Consider the following 22,023-nt stretch of genomic DNA (forward strand, 5'->3'; position numbering starts at 1 on the left):
CCACCTGCTGGGAGAACAGCTATGGGGCACCCACTGGCCACAGGGGTCTAAGGAAAGAAAAATCACAACCTAGAGGTTTGGGTGTGCCACAGTTGAAGTACTCGGAATAATTAATGCAGTGTTTTCTTATCAAAGTACTCCAGTTTCTTCCTGCTGCACTCCGTGGCAGACCCACCCGGCAAGCAGCTCCTGTGGGCCCAGTCCCTGGGCTGGTTAGGAGTTGAGATCTGAAAAAGGAACCGCGGAGGACCACAGGCAGGGGCGGGGCTGTGACGTCTGGGAGGGGAGGGGCGGGGCGGGAGGGGAGGGGCGGGCAGCAGGTGAGCGGCTAGGTCTCCCTGGCTCCAATCACTCCGGAGACTGAGCCATGGGGAAAAAGCAGAAGGAGAACGAGGCTTACGGTAAGGCTGGGGTTAGAGGCCTGGGCTCTGGAGAGAGGTTGTGGTGCTCTGCCATGGCGGCTGAGGTTGGAACCTGACAGAAGAATGGAGTCCTGGGTCCCTGAGGAGAGGCTACAGGAAAGCGGGAGTTGAGGAAAAGAGACAGAATCAGGTCTCTCTGGGAGGATGGTCTGAACCACCGGAAAGGTCTTGCATACTTAATGGAATCTGGATGAGCAGGAGTTGGGGCTGGCGTCTGTGTGTGGCCGGAGGAGGGAGGAGGTCAGGCCTGGAGTATAGGTCCCTGAGGGCAAACAAAGCCTGTATGTTACGAGGCGGGTTAAGGTCTTGAAGTTCTGGACATAGACTCCAGCAGTGTCCGGTGCTGTAGAACCTCCAAGAGTTGAGGCAGGGGGCTCCTGTGAGTCGGGGAGTTTGTTTAGACTTTGGATCTCGCAGGAGCACAGGTTGCTGGGGAGGGGGTCTGTCAACCTATACCCTGTGAAGAGGTAGGGTCTGAGACTCCGGGGTTCTATGTGAAGAGTTGGGGAGATGGGCCTCTGAACTAATAAAGTCCTCTGAGGAGTAGGGGGCTGGAACCCCAAACTTCTACGGTCAGCCTGCCAGGATTCCTGTGAAAGTGGGAGACCTAGGACCCTGAGCTGCTGGGGTCTGCCTGCTAGCCCCCCCCCGCCCCCCCGCCGTGAGGAGTAAGGACTGTGGTGGAGAAACAGCTGACACTGCCTTAAGGTTTCAGTTGGGAAAGTGTGTGTGTCGGTGAATCTGCAGCTCTTTAATAGGGGCCAAGGCTGTGGAGGGTGAGGCCTGAGGCGAGAGAAAGCAGGGGAGGCCTGTTTGCAATAGTGCTGAAGTGAAAGGGCTGGAAATCTTTCCCCCAAATCCTGAGAAGCATGAGACTGGACCGGGAAGAGAGAGGACTGAAAGGGTTGGGCCTCCTCTAGGTGGGGCTGGTGTCCCCTAGGAGACAGAGTAATGGCCACAGAAACTTCCTGGAACAGCCTTGGGTCAATCATTGACCCTGTGTCTGTGAGCCCGGGTGGGACAGAGTACAGAATGCCCAAGAAAGAAGATACCTGCCTCAGGCTAGCCCAGCCCTCAGCTGTCCCTCAGTGTCCACCAGGACCCTGGCAGCCTGGCCCCACCCCCTCCCCTGTGTACTCAAGGAGGACCAGGAACAGGAGGTGGCTACAACCACAGCAGTTGGCTCAGGTGTCAATCTGGCTGGCTACCCAGAGCTGTGTGGTAGCCTGGGGGGCGGGAAGGGGGGGGGTCCTACGGAGCTCCCATTGTCCTGCAGGGTTTCATAGCTCCGACCATCCTATCTTTGTCATATCCTTCGGCCAGAGGGCTGAGATGAGTGACTGTCCCCTGAGGGGGCTCCCAAACTGGATGTTCCAGACACGACTTAGAACGGGCGGTAGAACAGAGACAGAACTGGGGTCTGAGAGCCGCTAAGAAGTGTATCATAAAAACCAGTCAGGGCGGGGTTGGGGATTTAGCTCAGCGGTAGATCACTTGCCTAGCGAGCACAAGGCCCTGGGTTCGGTCCCCAGCTCCGAAAAAAAGAAAAAAAAAAAAAAACAATCAGGGGGCTGAAGCGGGTTCCAGGCCAGCTTGGGGAACTCAGCAAGAGCTCGTCTGAGATGCAAAGTATAATTACAAAATAAATGGCTGTGGTCTGGAGGTGGTGGCGCATGCCTTTAATCCCAGCACTTGGGAGGCAGAGGCAGGAGGATCTCTGAGTTCAAGACCAGCCTGGTCTACAGAGATAGTTCCAAGAAGTCAAAACTTCACAAAGAAACCCTGTCTCAAAAAAAAAAAAAAGGAAATAAAATAATTGTCTGTGGCTACAGTTCAGTGGCAGAGCCCTTGCCTTACAAGTAAGAAACCATAGACTTGATATCACCTCCCACTTGTTATAGGGTAGTAGTAGCCACAGTAGGCAACCATTGGGCTGCTCTCTGGCCAGGATACTGCTGACCCAGGTCCCTGGTGTCCTATTAGTCAGCTAGACGGACGCCTGAGACTAAGGAGTGTCTGAGAGGGACCCGATGGGGGCAGAGAGACCCCTAATGCCTCATTCTCCACTCCCCCCTCCAGGGAATTCAGCCAAATACGACCCCTCCTTTCGAGGACCCATCAAAAACAGGTGAGTTGTGGGCAATGCCCCGAGGGATGTGGGGAGGATTTGGTTTGTCTTTGATGCAGGAACCTGGTCCACTGAGGCATCTGTGTTGTCTAGAAGGACTTGAGGGAACTCAGGGTATTGGGCCATCCTACTTCTTGACTTGGGTGCCAGCTACTCAGGTCTGTATACATTTGAAGAAAAGTCACCCAGAGAAGCAACTGCACAGGCTCTGTGTGTGCGTGTGTGTGCGTGCCTGTGTGTGTGTGTGTGTGTGTGTCTGTGTCTCTGTGTGTGCATGTATATGTGTGTGTGCATGTGTATGTGTGTGTCTCTGTCTCTCTTTCTCTGCCTGTCTCTCTGTGTCTATGTGTCTGTGTGTGTGTGTGTGTGCGTGTGTGCCTGTGTATGTGTGTGTCTGTCTCTGTCTCTTTCTCTCTGCCTCTGTGTGTGTGTGTGTGTGTCTGTGCGTGCGTGTATATGTGTGTGCGCGTGTGTATGTGTGTGTCTCTGTCTCTCTTTCTCTGCCTGTCTCTGTGTGTGTGTCTGTGTGTCTGTGTGTATGTGTGTATGTGTGTGTCTGTGTGTTATTATCTGTGCTGTATTTCAGCAGGAGACTCTCCATCCTAAGAAAAGCTTCCTGGGGTTGGGGATTTAGCTCAGTGGTAGAGCGCTTGCCTAGCGAGCGCAAGGCCCTGGGTTCGATCCCCAGCTATGAAAAAAAGAAAAAGAGAAAAAAAAGAAAAGCTTCCTTAAAGTAGATAAAGAATGCCAATCTTGCCAGACAGTGGTGGCAGGCATCTCTAATTCCAGCACTCAGGAGGCAAAAGCAGGTAGATCTCTGAGTTCAAGGCCAGCCTGGTCTACAGAGCAAGTTCCAGAGAAACCAGAGCGACACAGAGAAACCTTATCTGGAAAAACAAACAAACTGAACTAAACTGAAGAAAAGAAGGCCAATCTTCCTAGCATTCTACAGTCTTCTAAACCATAACCCACCCCCAACCATGCCCCACACTTATACCTCCAAACTCCCCACCCCATGGTTACACACACCCCAGCTCAGACAGACGTCTGTCTCTCCCCAGGGGCTGCACAGACATCATCTGCTGTATCCTCTTCCTGGTCTTCATCTTGGGTTACATCGTAGTGGGGCTTGTGGGTAAGTTTCTAGCTGCCCAGCGCTGGGGCCGAGGGTGAGGACAGAAACCCAGGGAGAGATTACCCCATAGCTGCCTGCCCCCAAATCTCCACCTTCCTGTGATCCCTTTGTGTCCTTGTCTCCAGCCTGGGTGTACGGAGACCCTCGGCAAGTGCTTTACCCCAGAAACTCCACGGGAGCCTACTGCGGCGTGGGCGACAACAAGTGAGTAGCCAGTAGCAGGATGAGGGGCGGGAGACAACCCCAAGGCACACAGCAGGGCCTGGCTGGCTCCAGCCCCAGCCTCTGTCTCCCTGAACTCAAGCATTTCCGGGTCACACCAAGAGCCCTTCCTTGTCCAGCCTTCCCAGGACTGGGGCGGGTGCAGAGCCAGTTTTAAGTGCATAAGCTTAGAGTTCAGACATCGCTGTGAGTCTCCACAGGATACTGTGTGACCTTCAGTAACTTACGCAGCCTCTCTGAGCTTAAACTTCCTCAGCCAAGCAGCTGAGTCCCTCCAGAAAGCATACAGGAAACGCAGGGTAAATAATAAGGCAGTTACAACGCTCTGGGAAGGCGGGGTGCTTCACACCCAAACTGCTAAGCCTCCTGAGGTGGATTCTGTCATTTCCTACGAGGAACGTGAGGCCTTGTTAAAGGCCATAAAGCTACCTTACTAGGGGGTTGTACCTCAGAACCAGTACGGCCAGCCACACATTGTATTGTGAGTACCTAGTTGTTCTAACTTTTCCTTATCTTCCCGGAGAAGCTGGGCCAGGAGCTGGATTTAATGAGGTTGGTCCCCAGTGCTATCTCTGTGCTAGGAGAATGACACTCTGTCCCTGCCCGGGCCCTTAGGCACACACAGCCTCTCTTCCTCTAGGGATAAACCCTACGTCCTGTACTTCAACATCTTAAGCTGTGCAGCGGCCATCAACGTCATCTCCATTGCCGAGAATGGCCTACAGTGCCCCACACCCCAGGTCAGAAGCCAGAGCCTGCCTGAGCCCCACCTGTCCCCAAGGCCCTGGGGACCAGTCCCTTAGCACATTCTCTATCCACAGGTGTGCGTCTCTTCCTGCCCACAGACCCCGTGGGCTGTGGAGGGGTTCCAGCTCTCAAAGACAGTCGGTGACGTTTATAAAGAATACAGGAACTTCTGTCTACCAGCGGTGTCCCCAGATTTGGTAAATGCTGGTGCCCATGGCATCACCAGGCTAGAGAGAACCCATAATGATAGTAGAGGTAGAGGTAGAGGTTTCCAAGGAGGGATGGGCTGGTCTGAGCCTTGAGGTGGTAGAAGTTGTGGAAAATGAGGTAGTGGTGATGGTGGTGGTGATGGTGGTGATGGTGGAGTTGATGGTGGTGTTGGTGATGGTGTTGGTGATGGTGTTGGTGTTGGTGATGGTGATGGTGGTGGAGTTGATGGTAGTGGTTGGTGGTGGTGGTGGTGGTGATGAAGGTGATGGTGGTGGAGTTGATGGTGATGATGGTGGTTGTGGTGGTGGTGGTGATGGTGGTGATGGTGGTCGTAGTTATGATGCTGGGAGTCACAGCTCCCTCATTCTGTTCTGTATCTGAGCCTCTGTCTGTCCTCTCTCCAGACAGTGATGGACAGCCTGCAAAAGGGACTCTGTCCCAGTTTCCTCCTTCCTTCTACTCCAGGTAAGGACCAGGTACCCCCCCCCACACACACACCCAGGCATCAATCCACCCAATATTTTCATTTCTCAAACGAGGAAAGCAGGCCCACTGATATCTCAGCATATCAGTGTAGCTCAGAAGTGAGCAGTAGGCCTTCATCCCCCTGCCTCGGGACCCTAGAGTCAGACCCTTGGTGCCTCAGTGAGGCTTGCACCAGGTGCTGGGGACAGATGCAGGGACGATAGAAACCATGCCCTGCTCGAGCTGCACTCTAGGTGGAGAGATCAGAGATACAAGAGGCTGATATGGCACGTTCCCATAATTCCAGCTAATCGGGCCGCTGAGGCAGGAGGAAAGATGTCAAAGACAAGCCTGGGACACTTAGCAAGATCCTATCTCAAAACAACAATAAAGCAGGGCCAATGAGGTGGCATGTCAGGTAAAGGTGCCTGCCGTCAGGTCTGAGGATCTGAGTTCGAACCCTGGGACCTGTATGGTGGGAGAGACCGCACTCTCTAAACATCGCAGGCTTCACACGACCCACACGCGTTCACACCCAATAAATAGATGTCATAGTGTTTCGTTTCTTAAGGAAGGTGAGTGGCGGGCGTGCAGAGCACCGTCCTAGCTTGTGCAACGCCGTCAGCAGAGACGGGTCAGAACAAAAACGACAAGGAACGTCCGTGTGAAGCTATCAGGAAAGTGTGGGTGGAGGAGCCGGAGAGGCCCTCAGCACTTAGGAGCTGCTGGTTGCTCCTCTATGGGTTCTGGGCACCCACTGAGCGGCTGGAAAATATCCGTAACCATGCAGACGCTCTGACACGCTCTCCTGGCCTCCACAGACACAAGTTACACTGTCACTCAGATGCTCAGACCCACGTGCAGGCAGAGCATTCAGACTCCTGGAAGGAAACGGGCTGGGCAGCCAAGGCGCTACATAGTAAAAACCCTGCCTCAAAAACAAAGCAAAATAGATACATCTTTTAAAAGTTTTTTTTTTAAACAAAATCCATAGGGATGAATGAAACTGAGGAAAATATAGCAAACAAGATACCTTTCCAGACATTACAGGTGTACCTGGCTGCTTAAGCCAGTCACCGTGGGTTTTTCGGAGGCACACACTTCTTCCCCTCTGCCACAGTGACTGGTTTGGTTTACTTAAAGATAGAACATACTCTGTAACCCAGCTGGCTCCACACTGGTGATCTTCCTGCCTCAGCCTGACCCCACGCTGAGATGACAGATAGGCACAGCCATGTCACCCAGGCACCATCATGTCACCTCCCTTTATCTTTCCTATTTGTCTTCTCTCTCTCTCTCTCTCTCTCTCTCTCTCTCTCTCTCTCTCTCTCTCAGTAGAAGATATTTTTAAATTTTGGTATGAGAAAGGACAAGTTTTCAGGGCAAGTATGATAGAAAGGGCAGGTTCAAAACTGACAGATGTGGTTTTTAAACTCGAGCGCTTTCCAGCGGACGGGTCTCAGGCCAGTTACTCTCTGTGTTTTCCCGACATTGGGATGTCAGTGATAAAATAAACCTGCCCGGCTACATGTGGTTCCAGAGCCCCATAACAGACCCAGCTAGAGATGCAGATACAGAGATGGGACGGGGGCTGCCCTGAGACTGAGAGGAAAGTTTCTGAAGAGGCTACTTAGAGGCCCCGAGAGAGCAGAGGTGTAGAATGTACAGAGAATCCTGGGCCTGGAAGCATGGCCCAGGGACATGACAGAGCAGAGGGACTGAGGAGAGGAACAGTGGAATGAGGAAACCATAAGTGTCCTGATCTCAGCGGCACAGCGAGGTCAGGGCTGGAGAGAATTGCAGGGGTCCCGGTAATGGGGTGCTAGGACATCTGACCAGTGCTGGGGAGGGGAAACAGGCTGCAGCACCCCATCCACCCTTACTCCCTGTCCCCTCAGACAGAGGATCAGAGAGACTCCTACCCAGCAGCCCCTGTTCTCTCTTCCAGCTCTGGGACGTTGTTTTCCGCTCCCCAACATCAACTACACATTACCTGAACAGTTACAGATCAATAACACCACTGTCTCTAAAGGAATCAGGTAAATGGTACCCTCCGTATCACCTGTGTCCCCGTGTCCCTTCTTACCCTCAGCCCAGTCTGACACCATCCCTCCCCGACAGTGGCCTCCTGGACAGCATCAATGCCCGGGATGTCTCTGTGAAGATCTTTGAAGATTTTGCCCAGTCCTGGTACTGGATTCTCGTGTGAGTCCACAGTTTCCCCACCCTTCCTGATACTCTTCCCCCAAGTCTACATGTAAAGTGGTCAGGGAGTGGAGCTCAGAGTGGACCCTGAGGCCTCTCAGAAGACGGATCAAATCTATGGATACCAGGGGTTGCAAGGAAAGAACCGTGGGGAACTATGAAGGGCTTGGGAGGCCACCCCTCACGTATGTTCCTTCCCTGCAGGGCGCTGGGTGTGGCCCTGGTGCTAAGTCTGCTCTTCATCCTGCTCCTGCGCCTGGTGGCGGCCCCCCTGGTGCTGCTGCTGATTGTGGGGGTGCTGGCCGTGCTGGCCTATGGTATCTACCACTGCTGGCAACAGTACCGAGAGCTGCGGGACCAGGGTGCCTCCATCACCCAGCTAGGCTTCACTACCAACCTCAGTGCCTACCAGAATGTGAAGGAGACATGGCTGGCTGCTCGTGAGTCCCCTGACCATCTCCTCCGTGTGCTGGACGCCCAGGGTTGGGTGTCCCTGGCCCTGACCCAGGACTACCGCCCGCTGTCTCCCTGCAGTGATTATCCTGGCTGTCCTGGAGGGCGTCTTGTTGCTCATGCTCATTTTCCTGCGCCAGCGGATCTGGATTGCCATTGCTCTGCTGAAGGAAGCTAGCAGGTCAGGGCCTGCCTGTGAGGGAGAGGGGACTCAAGCAGGGGTGCTGGCCTGAGTGGGGTAATAGGAACCCCAGAGGAGAAAGATGGGTAGCACTGCTGAATTTCAGCCTCTGGGTGTGTGTGGGTGTGGATGGAGGGATTGGTGGGTTGAAACAGGGTCTCTCTGTGCAGCCCTGGATGTCCTGGAACTCACTCTGTAGACCAGGCTTGTCCTCGAACTCACAGAGACCTGCCTTCCTGTGCCTCCCGAGTGCTGGGATTAAAGGCATGCACTACCACTGCCCGGAGAGTTCCAGCCTTTTAGGACCTCAGTTTCCTTGTCTAGTTTGTTTTGTTGTCCTTGGGAGGGGGTGAGGTTTATTTATTTGTGTTTTACGTATGGGCGTTTTGCTAGAATGCATGTCCGTGCACATGTCTGGTCCCTGTGGAGGACAGGAGAGGGCGTTGGATCCTCTGGAACTGGAGTTACAGACAGTCCTGAGCCGCCATGTGGATTCTGAGCTCAAGTCCTCTGGGAGAGCAGCCAGTGCTCTTAACTATGGAGCCATCTCTCCAGCCCCAAGGGCTTTTTGTTTATTTATTTTGTCTTTGAGACAAGAACTCATACAGCCTAAACTAACATCGTGGAGCAACTGTGTAACTGAGGCTGACTGCAAACTCTGGGTCTTCCTTCCCCACAAAAGGGTCTCGGGAAGCATAGGCTGACCTCAAACTCACGTAGTTGAAGATGACCTGGAACCCATCCTTCTATACCTGCCTCCAGAATGCTAGGGTTTTAGGCAATGTTGGGATGGGGGAGTCTAGCTCAGGATCCCCTCCTCTGTCATCATGCCCCATCCCTGTCACTTTTGCAACAGTAACCCAGACCGGCCTCAGACCGGCAACCCTGCTTTCTCAGCCTCTCGGGTACTGGAATTGGATGGATGTGCCACCACCCTCAGGCTCCTATAACAGCAGTCTAAACCTTGCATGGTGTGGACTGAGGGTGCAGGACTCTGGAGGCACTGGGAGCTAAGATGCTTGCTGGGTGAAATGGCTGGGGTTGTGGAGATAGGAGAAGCAGGGGCTGCCAAAGCCACTAGGGGGCACACCTTTTGGGGTTCTCTTCCCTTATATTCCCTGAGCGTCCCAGGTGTCTTCTGTGACTTTCGGTTCACTCGCAAGTCTACAGCGTTCCGCTCCCAGAACGAGGAGCTGGCTGGGTTTATGGATGTGGAAGAAAGCTGCAGTTCTGTTTCTGGTCTGGGAAACAAACAGGCTCGAGGAAGGGTCCAGCCAGGGTCAGGCCTGGGAGCGGATGCACAGGGCTGAGGTCCCAGAGGACTCTACTCTTGTCTTCCTACAGAGCTGTGGGACAGATGATGTCAACTATGTTCTATCCTCTGGTCACCTTCGTCCTCCTGGTCATTTGCATTGGTTACTGGGCCATGACAGCTCTGTATCCTTTATGAAACCCCCGCTGGAGAGCTTGGGAGTGGGGTGCGGCACGGGACATGTGCCATGAGGGAATGTGAGGGGACTGTATTTTAAGGGTGAGCTTGGGCTGAATGCCAACCCTCTGTGGGGGGGAATAATCTGCATTAACCCCAGGGGCAGCAATTGACAGCTGGCATCGAGCTTTTTCTTGACTCACCTCTGGGTACCTGGCTACATCCGGGCAACCCCAGTACGTCTATTGGGTGCATAACACCAGTACACCGGGCTGTGAGAAAGTTCTTGTGAACGTGTCCTGTGACCCCATGGTGAGAGGGAATAGGGTGGGTGCTGAGGGGACCTTGGGGGTCAATTAGCACAGATTTCCGCTAGTGCACTAATACCTAAGAGGGCGCGGACTCTCACGTGGATGGATGGGATCTCCCTTAATTTGGAGTCCACTTTCCACTGTGGAAAGTGAGGTGGACACCGGAAACCCAAAGAAAAGGTGGGGGCAGCCTTTGCCTCTAAGGCCGTTAAATGGCTCCTCCTCCTCTTCCTGTGGCTCCACCTCCTGGCTTCTCCTCCTCTTCCTGTGACTCCTCCTCCTTTTCCTGTGGCTCCACCTCCTGACTCCTCCTCTTCCCGTGGCCCCTCCTCCTCTTCCTGTGGTTCCTCCTCTTTCCATGGCTCCTCCCCCTGTGCCTCCTCCCCCTGTTCTATAAATTGGAACTGATCCTACTCCTGTTTCAGGGGCAATTTAGGAGTTTTAATGGCATTGAGTATGTCTAGTGCTGTGCCTAATGCCTGCCCACTGATAGCCCAGCGGGCTGGACGCTTCCGTTTCCCTCTTCACGTCCTGGGAACGGAGCCCCAGACAGTGGCACTAGGAAGTCCACAGGAGGGCCTCCTGGAGGAACTGGGAGGCCTGTTGGTACTTTCCGGAACTTGAGAGATGGAGGTGAAAGATCAGACTTTCAGAGCCAGTCTTAGGCCAGTCTGAGCTACGTGAAGCCGTCTCTAAGAAGCCTAGGAAGAAAAAAACAAGCAAACAAAACAAGCCACTAATCCCAGCATCCTGAAGGTTAAGAGTGGGGATTTTAAATTCAAGGCCATCCTGGGCTACATAGGGAGACCCTTATGTATGCCAAGAACCCTTACATACTAAAAGAGAAGGAAGGCCTATTTAGATCTGTAAAAGACCCCCACTGCGTTCTGTGCTCAGGGGGACCTGGTTTTCTTTCGTAGCTCACCCTCTACAAACCCACAGTGGTCTGCTAAGGGCAAGCGGATTTTTATTTCCTTTATATGAATCAGGGTCTCACTCTATAGCCCTGCCTGTCCTGGAACTTAATATGTAGGCCGGGCTGGTCTCAAACTCACACAAACCTGTCTCTGCCTCCCAAGTGTTGAGATTAAAGGCATGCACACCAAACCCAGCTTTACTTCAAACATAGCCTCTCACACTCAGAAACCATGAAGCTCGTACAGTCGTATTTTCTGCATTTATCTAGTTTTTGCTAATTCTTTTTTTTTTTTTTTTTTTTTTGTTCTTTTTTTGGAGCTGGGGACCTTTTTTTTAGGCAAGCGCTTACCACTGAGCTAAATCCCCAACCCCATTTATCTAGTTTTTAATTGCTCTTTTTCTGCGTGTGATTACGGGCAGTTTTGAACACACGCAGGAGTGACAGAAGGTGGTGAGTTCCTGCAGCCCTCAGTTTCCTCTAAGAACTCCTCCTTCCCTTCCTCCTCTTTGCAAAGCTAGAGTTTGAGCCCAGGTCCTCAGGCATGAGCTACATCCCTAACCTTCCTCAGGGCTCAACTTTTACCCCCTTGTCTTCATCTATAACTTTTGTTCTGGAGTTCTGGTGAGTCCTAGATAAGTTCCCCATCGTTAAGATACAACCCCAGCTTCTGGGTGTTAAAAATGTTTTCTCTTCCCTCTCCCCCTTTTTAAAATTACTATATCTTTTTTATTACTTCCCACGTGTTATTATTATTTCATTTCGTGCACACGGTGTCTGGCCCACATATATGTCTATGCTCAGCATTGTACTTGCTGTCCAAAGAGGCCAGAAGGGGGCATCAGATCTCCTGGAACGAGAGTTATAGATGGTGGTGAACCATCTATGTGGGCGCTAGGAACAGGACTCTGGTTCTCTCGCAGGAGCAGCCAGGGGCATGACATGGCTAGCTTGCCTTATCTTTGTTCTTCCTTCCTCTCTTCCTCCTTCTTTCTTTCTTTCCAGGCTGACCTGAAATGTACTCTGTAGCCCATGCTGGCTTCATATTCATGGTGATCCCCCTGCCTCAGCTTCCTTGAGTATAGGGGTAAAGTACCACATAGGTCAGGTAGTTTGAATACAAACTCCACCCTGCCACTTTACATGTAAATAAGGTGGATCTCAAACAGTGTTTTCTTGCTTGCTTGCTTGTTTATTCATAGACAGGGTCGGGTGTAGCCCAGGCTGGCCTGAAACTTGCTACAAAGCCGAGGACAATCTTGAACTTCTGATCCTCCTGTCTCTACCTCCCATCTGCTGTGACTACAGGTGTGCCCAAACATGCAGTTTTTAAAACTGATCTGTGTACATTGGTGTTGTGCCTGTATGTATGTCAGTGTGAGGGCGTCAGATGCCCTGGGACTGGAATTACAGTCAGTTGTGGGCTGCCATGTGGGTGCTGGGAATTGAACCTGGTTTTGCTCTGAAAGAATAGTCCGTGCTCTTAACCGCTGAGCCATCTCTCCAGCCCTCATTCAGGGTTTTATGTGGTGGCTTTGTGCATGCTAAAAGCACTCTATCAGCTGATATAATTCCCCAGTCCCTCAACAGAGAGCTCAGAAAGCGGGGCAGTGGTAAAAGTTGTCTTCTGTTCCTGAGGCCCAGGTTCCACACTAGAAATAGGGAGGAAAGGGGTTGGCTGGGGGTGGATATGAATAACAAAAGCAGGGCACCATGAAGCTCAATTTTGTGTGTGTTTTTTAGAGAGAGTGTGAATTGGTGTTCAGTCCCAGCTGCATACACACACATACCTCACACTCACACATAGTCCACACGCTCACACACACATACCACACACATGGCATGTACCACACATATATACACACACATGCATATACCACACATACACACATATATAACATACTCACAACACACACATATACCACACACATACCTCACACACATACAACACACACATACATGCACCACACACATGCACATACCACACACACACACACATGCATCACACACATCCCACAGACATGTACACACACACACATATAGACACACACATGCATACGCTCACACATGCACCACAGGCACAGACACTACACAGATGCACGCACATGCACACTGTAATGTGACAACAAAGTCACTTTAGTATCACTAAATCCCCACAGTATGTTCAGTGCATACAGAGCCTTCTCCAGAAGCAGGCTGCTGGGAAAGCAAGAAGGAGAGAGAGCAGGTTGAAACCACCCACACCTGGTGCTTGCCTAGTGGGTAGCTCTTGTGCCAGTCTGGAAGCCAGGAAGCTGCTTAGTCACACCACGACGATGGCGGCACTGAGGTGGTCTGAGTCTGGAGGCCACTAGGAACAGGGAAGGTCAAAGATTTGCCTGCAGCTCCCGGGCATGAACTTGCTGTGTCCTTGTCACTTCCAGGCCCCATTGAACTCCTCCTGCCCAGAGCTCATGTGCACCTTCACAGGCTACTCGTCCTCAGGCTTAGCCCAACGTTCTCTCTTCAACCTGCAAATCTATGGAATCCTGGGGCTCTTCTGGACTGTTAACTGGGTACTGGCCCTGGGCCAGTGTGTCCTCGCTGGGGCCTTTGCCTCCTTCTACTGGGCCTTTCACAAGCCTCGAGACATCCCTACTTTCCCCTTGAGCTCAGCCTTCATCCGCACACTCCGGTAAGCCAGGGGCAGCCCCCAAAGGAAACGTTAGTTCTAGGAATACCAGGGGTGCTGGGGCACCTCGACTCACCTAACTCCCTCTGCAGTTACCACACTGGCTCACTGGCGTTTGGAGCCCTCATCCTGACCCTTGTGCAGATAGCCCGGGTTATCCTGGAATACATTGACCACAAGCTAAGAGGTGAGCGTGGGGGAGGCTGACAGCCAGAGCCTGGGAAGGGCAGGCGGACAGGCAGAAGCCGGGGCAGCTAAGCGTGAGCTTCCTTTGTCCCCAGGATCCCAGAATCCTGTGGCCCGCTGCATCATCTGCTGCTTCAAGTGTTGTCTCTGGTGTCTGGAGAAGTTTATTAAGTTCCTCAACCGTAATGCCTACATCATGGTGAGCACAGCCTCAAGCAGCCCCTTGCCCTGTGCCCCTCGGCCCCGGGTCCCGCCAGTACGCGGGCAAGCTCTCCAAAGGTGTGGCTCAGATCTTCCCGCTCCTCTCAGATCGCCATCTATGGGAAGAATTTCTGTGTCTCCGCCAAAAACGCCTTCATGCTGCTCATGAGGAACGTTGTCAGGTCAGGCTGCTGTGCCCCGGTAGGGTCCCCTACCCATTTCTCCCATCCTGTGCCTGGTCCAATGCCGTTCCGTCACCGTGTTAAAATGGGAAGGGGTCTCACTGCTCCCAGCCCTGCCAGGTCCCTCACCCCAGTCTGTCCTGACTTCCATGTAGGGTAGTCGTCCTGGATAAAGTCACTGATTTACTGCTCTTCTTTGGGAAGCTGCTGGTGGTCGGAGGTGTCGGTAAGGATCAAGACCCGGACTTACAGCGTCAGGCGCCCCCTAGGGGTGCAGGAAGGGGGGTCCTCAGCAAGAACAGCACTGACCGCAGGACTCTTTCCCATAGGTGTTCTGTCCTTCTTCTTTTTCTCCGGTCGTATCAAGGGACTGGGGAAAGACTTTAAGAACCCCGACCTCAACTATTACTGGCTGCCCATCATGGTGAGTGACACCTCTCTCTGCCCCACCCACATCCCCAGAGGAGCCTAGGGGTCCCAATCGGTCTTGTCTCTTGCAGACCTCCGTCATGGGAGCCTATGTCATTGCCAGTGGCTTCTTCAGCGTTTTTGGGATGTGTGTAGACACGCTCTTCCTCTGCTTCCGTGAGTGTCCCTCAACCCCCCACCCACCCTCAAGCTCTTGGTCCCCCGGCTTCTCTTGGAGACCAGTTGCTTGTAGCTTTGTGAACTAAAAGAGCCAGAGGGAATATCTTCAGACGTTCTAAGGCTAGAGGTTTAGGGAAGAAAGAAGGGAACACACCCTGAGCATTCTGAGATGGGGGAGGAAACCTCAGACGGAGGCCTGACTAGGAAATATAAGTAGAGTTAGCCACAAAACACTTCCTAGGAGGTAGTCACAGTGTGTGTGGGGGGTTCTTTTTTTGAGCTGGGGAGGTGGGTGTTTCTTCCTTCTTTTATTTTGTTTTTTTTTTTGGGGGGGAGGCATGCATAGAGGTGAATAATATCATACTATATAGCACAGGCTGACCCGGAACTAAGTCTATAGCTAAGGCTGTCTCAAAGTGATGATCTTCCTTACCTCAGGCCCCAAGTGCTGGAATTATGGTGATTTTTTTTTGTCCTGGTGATGATGGTGGCGGTGATATAGAAGCCAAAGCCTTGTGCCTGCGAAGCAGGGACACCCCCACCACAGTGCCAGTCCCCAAGCTATGCACTGCACAATGGACATGAATATTTTATTGTTTTATGGTTTTTGTTTGTTGGTTAAATTTTATTTATTTACGTCCGGTCTCTCTATGTATCCTTGCCTGGCTCCTACTTGCTATATAGATTAGGCTGGATCTGACTCAAAACAATCTTCTGGCCTCTGCCTCCCAAGTGTTAGAATCATGGGTATGCACAACCGTTCTCAAGACAGAGTTTTGCTGTGGAGAACTCAGGGGCCCATGTATTCTAAGCCATCCCGTGTCTGCCTCCTAAATGTCGGGATTACAAACAAAAGCCACCATGATGGACTGGCATGCAATTTTTTAAATTTATCACCGTATGACATACATAATTTTCCTATGACATATACAATTATTTTTTTAAGATTATTTATTTCATGTATGCACATATACTATAGCTGTCCTCAGACACACCAGAAGAGGGCATCAGATTCCATTACAGATGGTTGTGGGCCACCATGTGGTTGCCGGGAATTGAACTCAGGACCTCTGGAAGAGCAGTCAGTGCTCTTAACCACTGAGCCATCTCTCCAGCCCTGACAGACACAATTATTTGTCCTACTTTATGTGAGGAAACAGGTTATGCAGTGTGCCAGGGAGATTACATCAAACTGCCTTAAGTGGCCAGACAGGAAACCAGACTGTTTGGTTTACACATCCTGGATTATTTTGCGGGCAAAATGGTCATTATCATGATCCACCCTCACCAATCTACCTTGCCTCTCAGTTGAGGACCTGGAGAGGAATGACGGTTCCCAAGAGCGGCCATACTACATGCCCAAGGCACTCCTGAAGATTCTGGGCAAGAAGAATGAGGTACCTACGGGGGGAAGGAACAGGAAGAAGTGAGAGACTCATCGTGACCCGGGACTGCAGCCCTCCTGTACAGAAACCCTGCCATTAATGCCTTGAGAATCATAATTTTGTAGAAAACAGATTTTATTAAAGATTAATATTTTATATTCTTGATAAGTCCTGACTTTATTTCCAGTCCAAACTCACTTCCTTTTTTATTAAAGTCCAGATCGCCATCGCATGGTTTGATACCCAGGGAGAAAAATGTGTTCAGTGACTAAGGCTAGGAGACTGGGGGCGTACGTAACTCAGCTGGTAGAGTGTTTGCCTAGCATGGAGGGGGTCCCCAGATTCAGACACGACTGGGACTCTCATGCCTGTAATCCCCACGCTTGGGAGGTAGAGGCAGGGGCATTGGGATTTCCAAGTCATTCTCTGTTTTGAGACAGAATTTCTCTGTGTAGTTAGTCCTGGCTGTCCTAGAACTCACTCTGCAGACCAGGCTGGCCTAGAACTCACAAAGATCCACCTGCCTCTGCCTCTGCCTCTGCCTCATAGGTGCTGGGATCAAAGGTGTGTACCACCACTGCCCGGCTAATATTACACTTACAATTTTTTTGTGTGTGGCTCTATTTTCATTCATTCATTCATTCATTCATTCATCAGTTGCTTATTAGTTTTAACCTAGTGATTCTAATAAGTGTTACTCATGTGCATTGGGCATTGGGGTCATCATTGGCATTGGGGTTATCCACTGGGATGTGGAGTACCTACCTACCACAGTCACACTCCTGAAGAAAAGTGCCTTTTCCTCCCCTAGCAGCCATCAACTGCCAAGAGCTCCTCAGCTAGGAGTGGGGATTCCTAACCCATTACAGGGTGTGTGTGTGTGTGTGTGTGTGTGTGTGTGTGTGTGTGTGTGTGTGCGTGTGTGTAACCCAGGGGCTATTGTATGCTAGCCAAGCATTACCACTGAGCTGTATGCTCTATGTCATGACTAATGTCTGGCTTATAAATTGACTGTGTGGGGTTGAGTTTGGCTCAGTGGTAGAGCGCCCTATCAGCGCAAGGCCCCTGTTCGGTCCCCAGCTCAGAAAAAAAAAAAAAAAAGAAAGAAAAAGAAAAGAAAAGAAAAATAAATAAATTGACTGTGTGACTGTGTCAGCCCCACCGGCAAGATAGCTGTGAGAGGCTGGTGCGAGTTTTTGTGTCCACGTCTGTGGCATGTGTATGTGTGCGTGCGTGAGTGTGTGCGTGCTCATCTGTGGTGTGTGTGGGGTCCCCTAACCCAGTCTGGCCTTGAGACCCTATTTGTTGAATTTCTGATCCTCCGGCCCCCATCTCCTGAATGTTGGGATTACGGGAGTGCACCATCACACCTGACTTAGGACTGAACCCAGGGCTTCATACAAACTAGGAAGGCGCTCTACCAACTGAGTCACATGCCACCCCTAACTGTCTTCCACAAGGTAAAGAAAGGTTCGTGCCTCAGTAGCCGCCGGTTGCTTTAAAACATGCCCCGCCCCTTCGTCGCGTCGCTGGTGTCAGAGCCAGTCAAAAGGCTCACACAGACTGGGGCCGCCTCTGGGTCACATGCGGATGTCGGACAGCTGGGTGGACTAATTGGAGTCGCTGCAGCGCGGACCAAGGCCCTCCAAGGGGAGGGTTCGGAGTGACGTGCGCGCTTTTAAAGGGTCGAGGTCAGCTGACCGCTTGCCACCGGTGACCACTTCGTGGACGGGGATTGGGGATTGCGGGGAGCCATGGTGGGGGCAGAGCCAAGCAGACCCCCTGGACCACCGAGCTACTGGACAGGCCGGCGGGGTCAGGGGCTCGCAGCGATCTTCCTGCTCCTGGTGTCCGCCGCGGGATCAGAGGCCAGGACAGAGGATGACTTCAGCCTGGTGAGCCCTGCTGCACCTGCAGAGGTGGCCACTGCCCAGCTTGGCCACTCCTCCGCACCGCACTCCTGCCCCTCCATCCTCTCCGAACCCCTTTTCATCCTTTGACCCCTTGGCTCGTTATGGGGTCCTCTCCCATCCCTGAGGGTTCGTTCCTTCTCTCCTCGAAGCCTTTTCTTCCTTAGGAGCTTTCAGGTTCCGCCCATACTCTTGGGTTCCGGGCTCCCATCTCTTGTTCTAGGACCACCACCCCTGCTCAGGCTCCCCATTACCCTCTCTTACGGGAGCCCTGGCTGGAGCCCACCCCGGTCTTAGGTACCTTAAACCTCACTAAGCTTGCGTTCATTGAGGTGTCCTTCTGCGCAGGTGCAGCCGCTGGTGACCATGGAGCAATTGCTGTGGGTGAGCGGGAAGCAGATCGGCTCCGTAGACACTTTTCGAATCCCGCTCATCACAGCCACCCCTCGGGGCACGCTCCTGGCCTTCGCTGAGGCTAGGAAAAAGTCTGCATCCGATGAGGGGGCCAAGTTCATCGCTATGAGGAGGTCCACAGACCAGGGTACAAAGGTGCCCCGGGTGGGTGGAAAGAGCGGATGTTGGGTTGTATGGGTGGCTGGGGTAGGGAGTTGGGGGTTCCCTTCACCAGTCCAACCGCCCAGAGATAGAACTTTGAGGCCTGAGTCCCTAAGGAGTTAGAGCAACCAGAGGGGGGAAAGTTGTCTGGAGAACAAACTGTAACCACCAAGGTATTGACAACGAGAATTAGGTCGCTGGGGGAATTAGTAGGAAATAATGTTAGAGAAAGAAGAAAACATGGTTCTGAGGCCACCCTGAGGTCCCTGGGGAGAGGCAGGAAGTAAACAGCAAACGGTACGATTTTCTTTTTTTAACTTCTAGGTAGCACGTGGTCCTCTACGGCTTTCATTGTAGACGACGGGGAGGCCTCCGATGGGCTGAACCTGGGGCTGTGTTGTGACGACGTGAGACACAGGAGTGGTGTTCTCATCTATACCCTCTGTGCTCACAAGGTCAACTGCCAGGTGGCCTCTACCATGCTGGTTTGGAGTAAGGACGACGGCATTTCCTGGAGCCCACCACGGAATCTCTCCGTGGATATTGGCACAGAGATGTTTGCCCCTGGACCCGGCTCTGGCATTCAGGTTACACCCTAGGGATAGGAAGAGGGCACGATCCCGCGAGTCAGATTTTTTTTTTTTTTCATAAATGAGAGAAAGTCCTTGGAGGAGGGCGTTCTGGAAGTTTCCATCTCCACTGTGGAGATGAAACCACCATTGAGGGGTTGGGGATTTAGCTCAGTGGTAGAGCCCTGGGTTCAGTCCCCAGCTCCGGGAAAAAAAAAAAAAAAAAAGAAACCACCATTGACATCTCACATGGAGACTGTCTGTTGACCGTCTGTCCTTAGCCTGTGCAGGGTACCCAGGGCTCGACAGAGTCCATGAGTGCAGGTTAGCCTGAAGTTCCCAAGGCTAGCTGGGCACTTGTACACTTGTCCAGTGATGCGTTCCACATGTCCTGGGGGACTTCCAGGGAAGGGCAGTGGGAGGGTGAGAGAGCCAAGCATGACGTACGTGTGTGTGTGTGTGTGTGTGTGTATGTGTGAAAATGTCAAGGTGAAGCCCATTTCTTGCATGATAATCAACAATTTACTTAAGAACAAAAACCTAAGGCAAGGACATCTCTATGAGTTAAAGGCTAGCCTGGGCTACATTGTAAGTTCAAAGTCAGGTTACAGAGAGAGACAATCTCAAAACGGGGTGGAGGATGGAAAAAGATAGTATTGAAATTGGGGACATTTCCAGCCCTCGGGAGGCAAGGGCAGGCAGATCTCTGAGTTCAAGGCCAGCCTGGTCTACAAGAGAGCCTTCCAGGCTACATGGAGAAACCCTGTCTTAAGGAGAGAAAGAAAAGCCTACATGTCTAGCATCAGGCAGTAGAATGAGGAAGACTGGGAGCCAAATAGTCAGCCTTGGCTATACAGTGAGTTGGAGGCCAGCGTGGGCTCCCTTTTTATTCAAGTAAATAAATATTTTGAATTTAGAGAGATTTTTTTTTTCTTCTTTCTTTTTTTTTCCGGAGCTGAGGACCGAACCCAGGGCCTTGCGCTTGCTTGGCAAGCACTCTACCACTGAGCTAAATCCCCAACCCCTTAGAGAGATTTTTTTTTCTACTTTAAAAAAAATTTTTTTAAGGAGTTTCATTAACAGAGAGCTATGAACTCTTACCACTGAGCTGAGCTATACTCTCAGCTCTTTTACTATACTTTTTATTTTGAGACAGAGTCTCGCTAAGTTCCCCAGGCTAGCCCCGAAGTGACCCTGTGGTGGCCCAGACAAACCATCTTCAGTCCTCAGCACCCTAAGTAGCTGAGATTACAGACCTGGCACGACAAAGCTTCTAAATTTGGGCAGTGTCTGCAGGAGAACAAAAGGGCCTAGCGTGTCCTCACTCTTGGAGCTGCCAGCCCTCTGCCTGAGCTCCACAGGAGCGCCTTTGTGACACCCACGTCCTCTTCTTACAGAAACAGCGGGAGCCTTGGAAGGGCCGGCTCATTGTGTGTGGACACGGGACGCTGGAGCGAGATGGGGTCTTCTGTCTCCTCAGTGATGACCACGGTGCCTCCTGGCACTATGGGACTGGAGTGAGCGGCATTCCCTTCGGCCAGCCCAAACACGATCACGATTTCAACCCCGACGAGTGCCAGGTCAGGAGTCCACGGACTGTACCCGCCCACACCACGGCCTTCCCCGGAGAGCCATATCACACCAAGACCCAGCTCTGGCCTCCTCAGCCTCCCCAGGTTCTCCTCTCCTCTCCCCCCACCACAGCCCTACGAGCTTCCAGACGGCTCAGTCATCATCAACGCCCGGAACCAGAATAACTACCACTGCCGCTGCAGGATCGTCCTCCGCAGCTATGACGCCTGTGACACCCTCAGGCCCCGGGATGTGACCTTCGACCCTGAGCTCGTGGACCCTGTGGTAGCTGCAGGAGCGCTAGCCACCAGCTCCGGCATTGTCTTCTTCTCCAATCCAGCCCATCCCGAGTACCGTGAGTGACTGAGGGTGGAGTGGGTGGAGGGCGCCCCGTCTAAACAAGGCTTGGCCAGAGCGGAGACCCACCTCCCTTTGACTGTTGCTCTCCCAGGAGTGAACCTGACCCTGCGCTGGAGCTTCAGCAATGGCACATCCTGGCAGAAGGAGAGGGTCCAGTTGTGGCCGGGACCCAGCGGCTACTCATCCCTGACAGCCCTGGAAAACAGCACGGACGGGAAGAAGCAGCCCCCGCAACTGTTCGTTCTGTACGAGAAAGGACTGAACCGGTACACGGAGAGCATCTCCATGGTCAAAATCAGCGTCTACGGCACGCTCTGAGCCGCGCGCCTAAGGACACCAAGTCCTGGACCCTGACTTCACAGCTCTCTGGACCGTGTGCAGAGGGTGCCTGAAACACAGCGCTTCCTCCGAATTCCCCTTCAACGGGGAAGTCACTCCGTTATGACTTAACGCCCAGCTTCCTCTTCCCAGAGAGGAAGTCCCTGCCTCACCAGGAACACTGGTTTTCCACAATGTTGGGGACGGTCCCTGTCCATTCTCCTCCAGGACAACGGAGCTGTTCCTTTCTGGGACAGGATGGGGGAGGGGCTCCCCCTGGAGAGGTGAATAGATATGAACTCAGGGAACTGGGAAGGCCCGGTGTCCTAGGGTATTGGAGGCAGGTACTAGATGTGATTGCTGAAAGTCCCCGGGGCAGAGTGTCCTTTCAGCGCAAGGATAAACACACACACACACACACACACACACGTGCACCCCCTGATTATTTATGAATCGAAATATTTGTGACTTAAAATTTTTAATGCAAAAGAAAAGTGTTTGTGGAGTCTGTGCTTCTGTCCATTCACACTTTCCAGATTGCCTCATGGACACTGGAGAGACAGGGTGGCAGTTGGAAGAGGAACTGATCCTCCCCGCTGCTGTTCACAAGTATCAGGGAGCTGTTTATATATTTTTTTTTAAAGATTTATTTATGTGAGTACACTGTCTTCAGACACACCAGAAGAGGGCATCAGATCTCAT

At 52.2% G+C, this 22,023-nt stretch overlaps 2 protein-coding genes across 2 annotated transcripts; both read left to right on the forward strand.

Moving 5' to 3' along the window:
* Positions 1-310: 310 nt before the first annotated feature.
* Positions 311-16,202, forward strand: Slc44a4 (solute carrier family 44 member 4). Its single transcript, XM_032888526.1, has 21 exons — positions 311-401; positions 2,502-2,550; positions 3,612-3,685; positions 3,811-3,889; positions 4,548-4,647; positions 4,729-4,851; positions 5,269-5,329; positions 7,278-7,368; positions 7,451-7,534; positions 7,739-7,974; positions 8,069-8,168; positions 9,513-9,605; positions 9,807-9,909; positions 13,248-13,498; positions 13,588-13,682; positions 13,777-13,880; positions 13,991-14,064; positions 14,220-14,290; positions 14,394-14,488; positions 14,565-14,649; positions 15,961-16,202. The coding sequence occupies exons 1-21, from the start codon at positions 368-370 to the stop codon at positions 16,080-16,082; spliced, it is 2,124 nt and encodes a 707-aa protein (XP_032744417.1). The 5' UTR covers positions 311-367; the 3' UTR covers positions 16,083-16,202.
* Positions 16,203-17,615: 1,413 nt separating this feature from the next.
* Neu1 (neuraminidase 1) lies at positions 17,616-21,810 on the forward strand. The gene is made up of 6 exons (XM_032888527.1): positions 17,616-17,932; positions 18,296-18,488; positions 18,827-19,089; positions 20,469-20,651; positions 20,776-20,998; positions 21,095-21,810. The coding sequence occupies exons 1-6, from the start codon at positions 17,792-17,794 to the stop codon at positions 21,319-21,321; spliced, it is 1,230 nt and encodes a 409-aa protein (XP_032744418.1). The 5' UTR covers positions 17,616-17,791; the 3' UTR covers positions 21,322-21,810.
* The last annotated feature ends 213 nt before the right edge of the window (positions 21,811-22,023 follow it).

Source organism: Rattus rattus, chromosome 18, assembly GCF_011064425.1.
Source record: "Rattus rattus isolate New Zealand chromosome 18, Rrattus_CSIRO_v1, whole genome shotgun sequence".
In the NCBI taxonomy this organism is placed as follows: domain Eukaryota; kingdom Metazoa; phylum Chordata; class Mammalia; order Rodentia; family Muridae; genus Rattus; species Rattus rattus.

Bases quoted from the DNA above. Each gene is read 5' to 3' on its own strand.
- Neu1 (XM_032888527.1), top strand. From the start codon at position 17,792: ATGGTGGGGGCAGAGCCAAGCAGACCCCCTGGACCACCGAGCTACTGG. The intron at 18,489-18,826 runs GTACAAAGGTGC...TTTAACTTCTAG, and splicing joins GAGGAGGTCCACAGACCAGG to GTAGCACGTGGTCCTCTACG. The intron at 20,999-21,094 runs GTGAGTGACTGA...TTGCTCTCCCAG, and splicing joins TCCAGCCCATCCCGAGTACC to GAGTGAACCTGACCCTGCGC.
- Slc44a4 (XM_032888526.1), top strand. From the start codon at position 368: ATGGGGAAAAAGCAGAAGGAGAACGAGGCTTACG. The intron at 14,489-14,564 runs GTGAGTGACACC...TGTCTCTTGCAG, and splicing joins ATTACTGGCTGCCCATCATG to ACCTCCGTCATGGGAGCCTA. The intron at 14,650-15,960 runs GTGAGTGTCCCT...CTTGCCTCTCAG, and splicing joins CACGCTCTTCCTCTGCTTCC to TTGAGGACCTGGAGAGGAAT.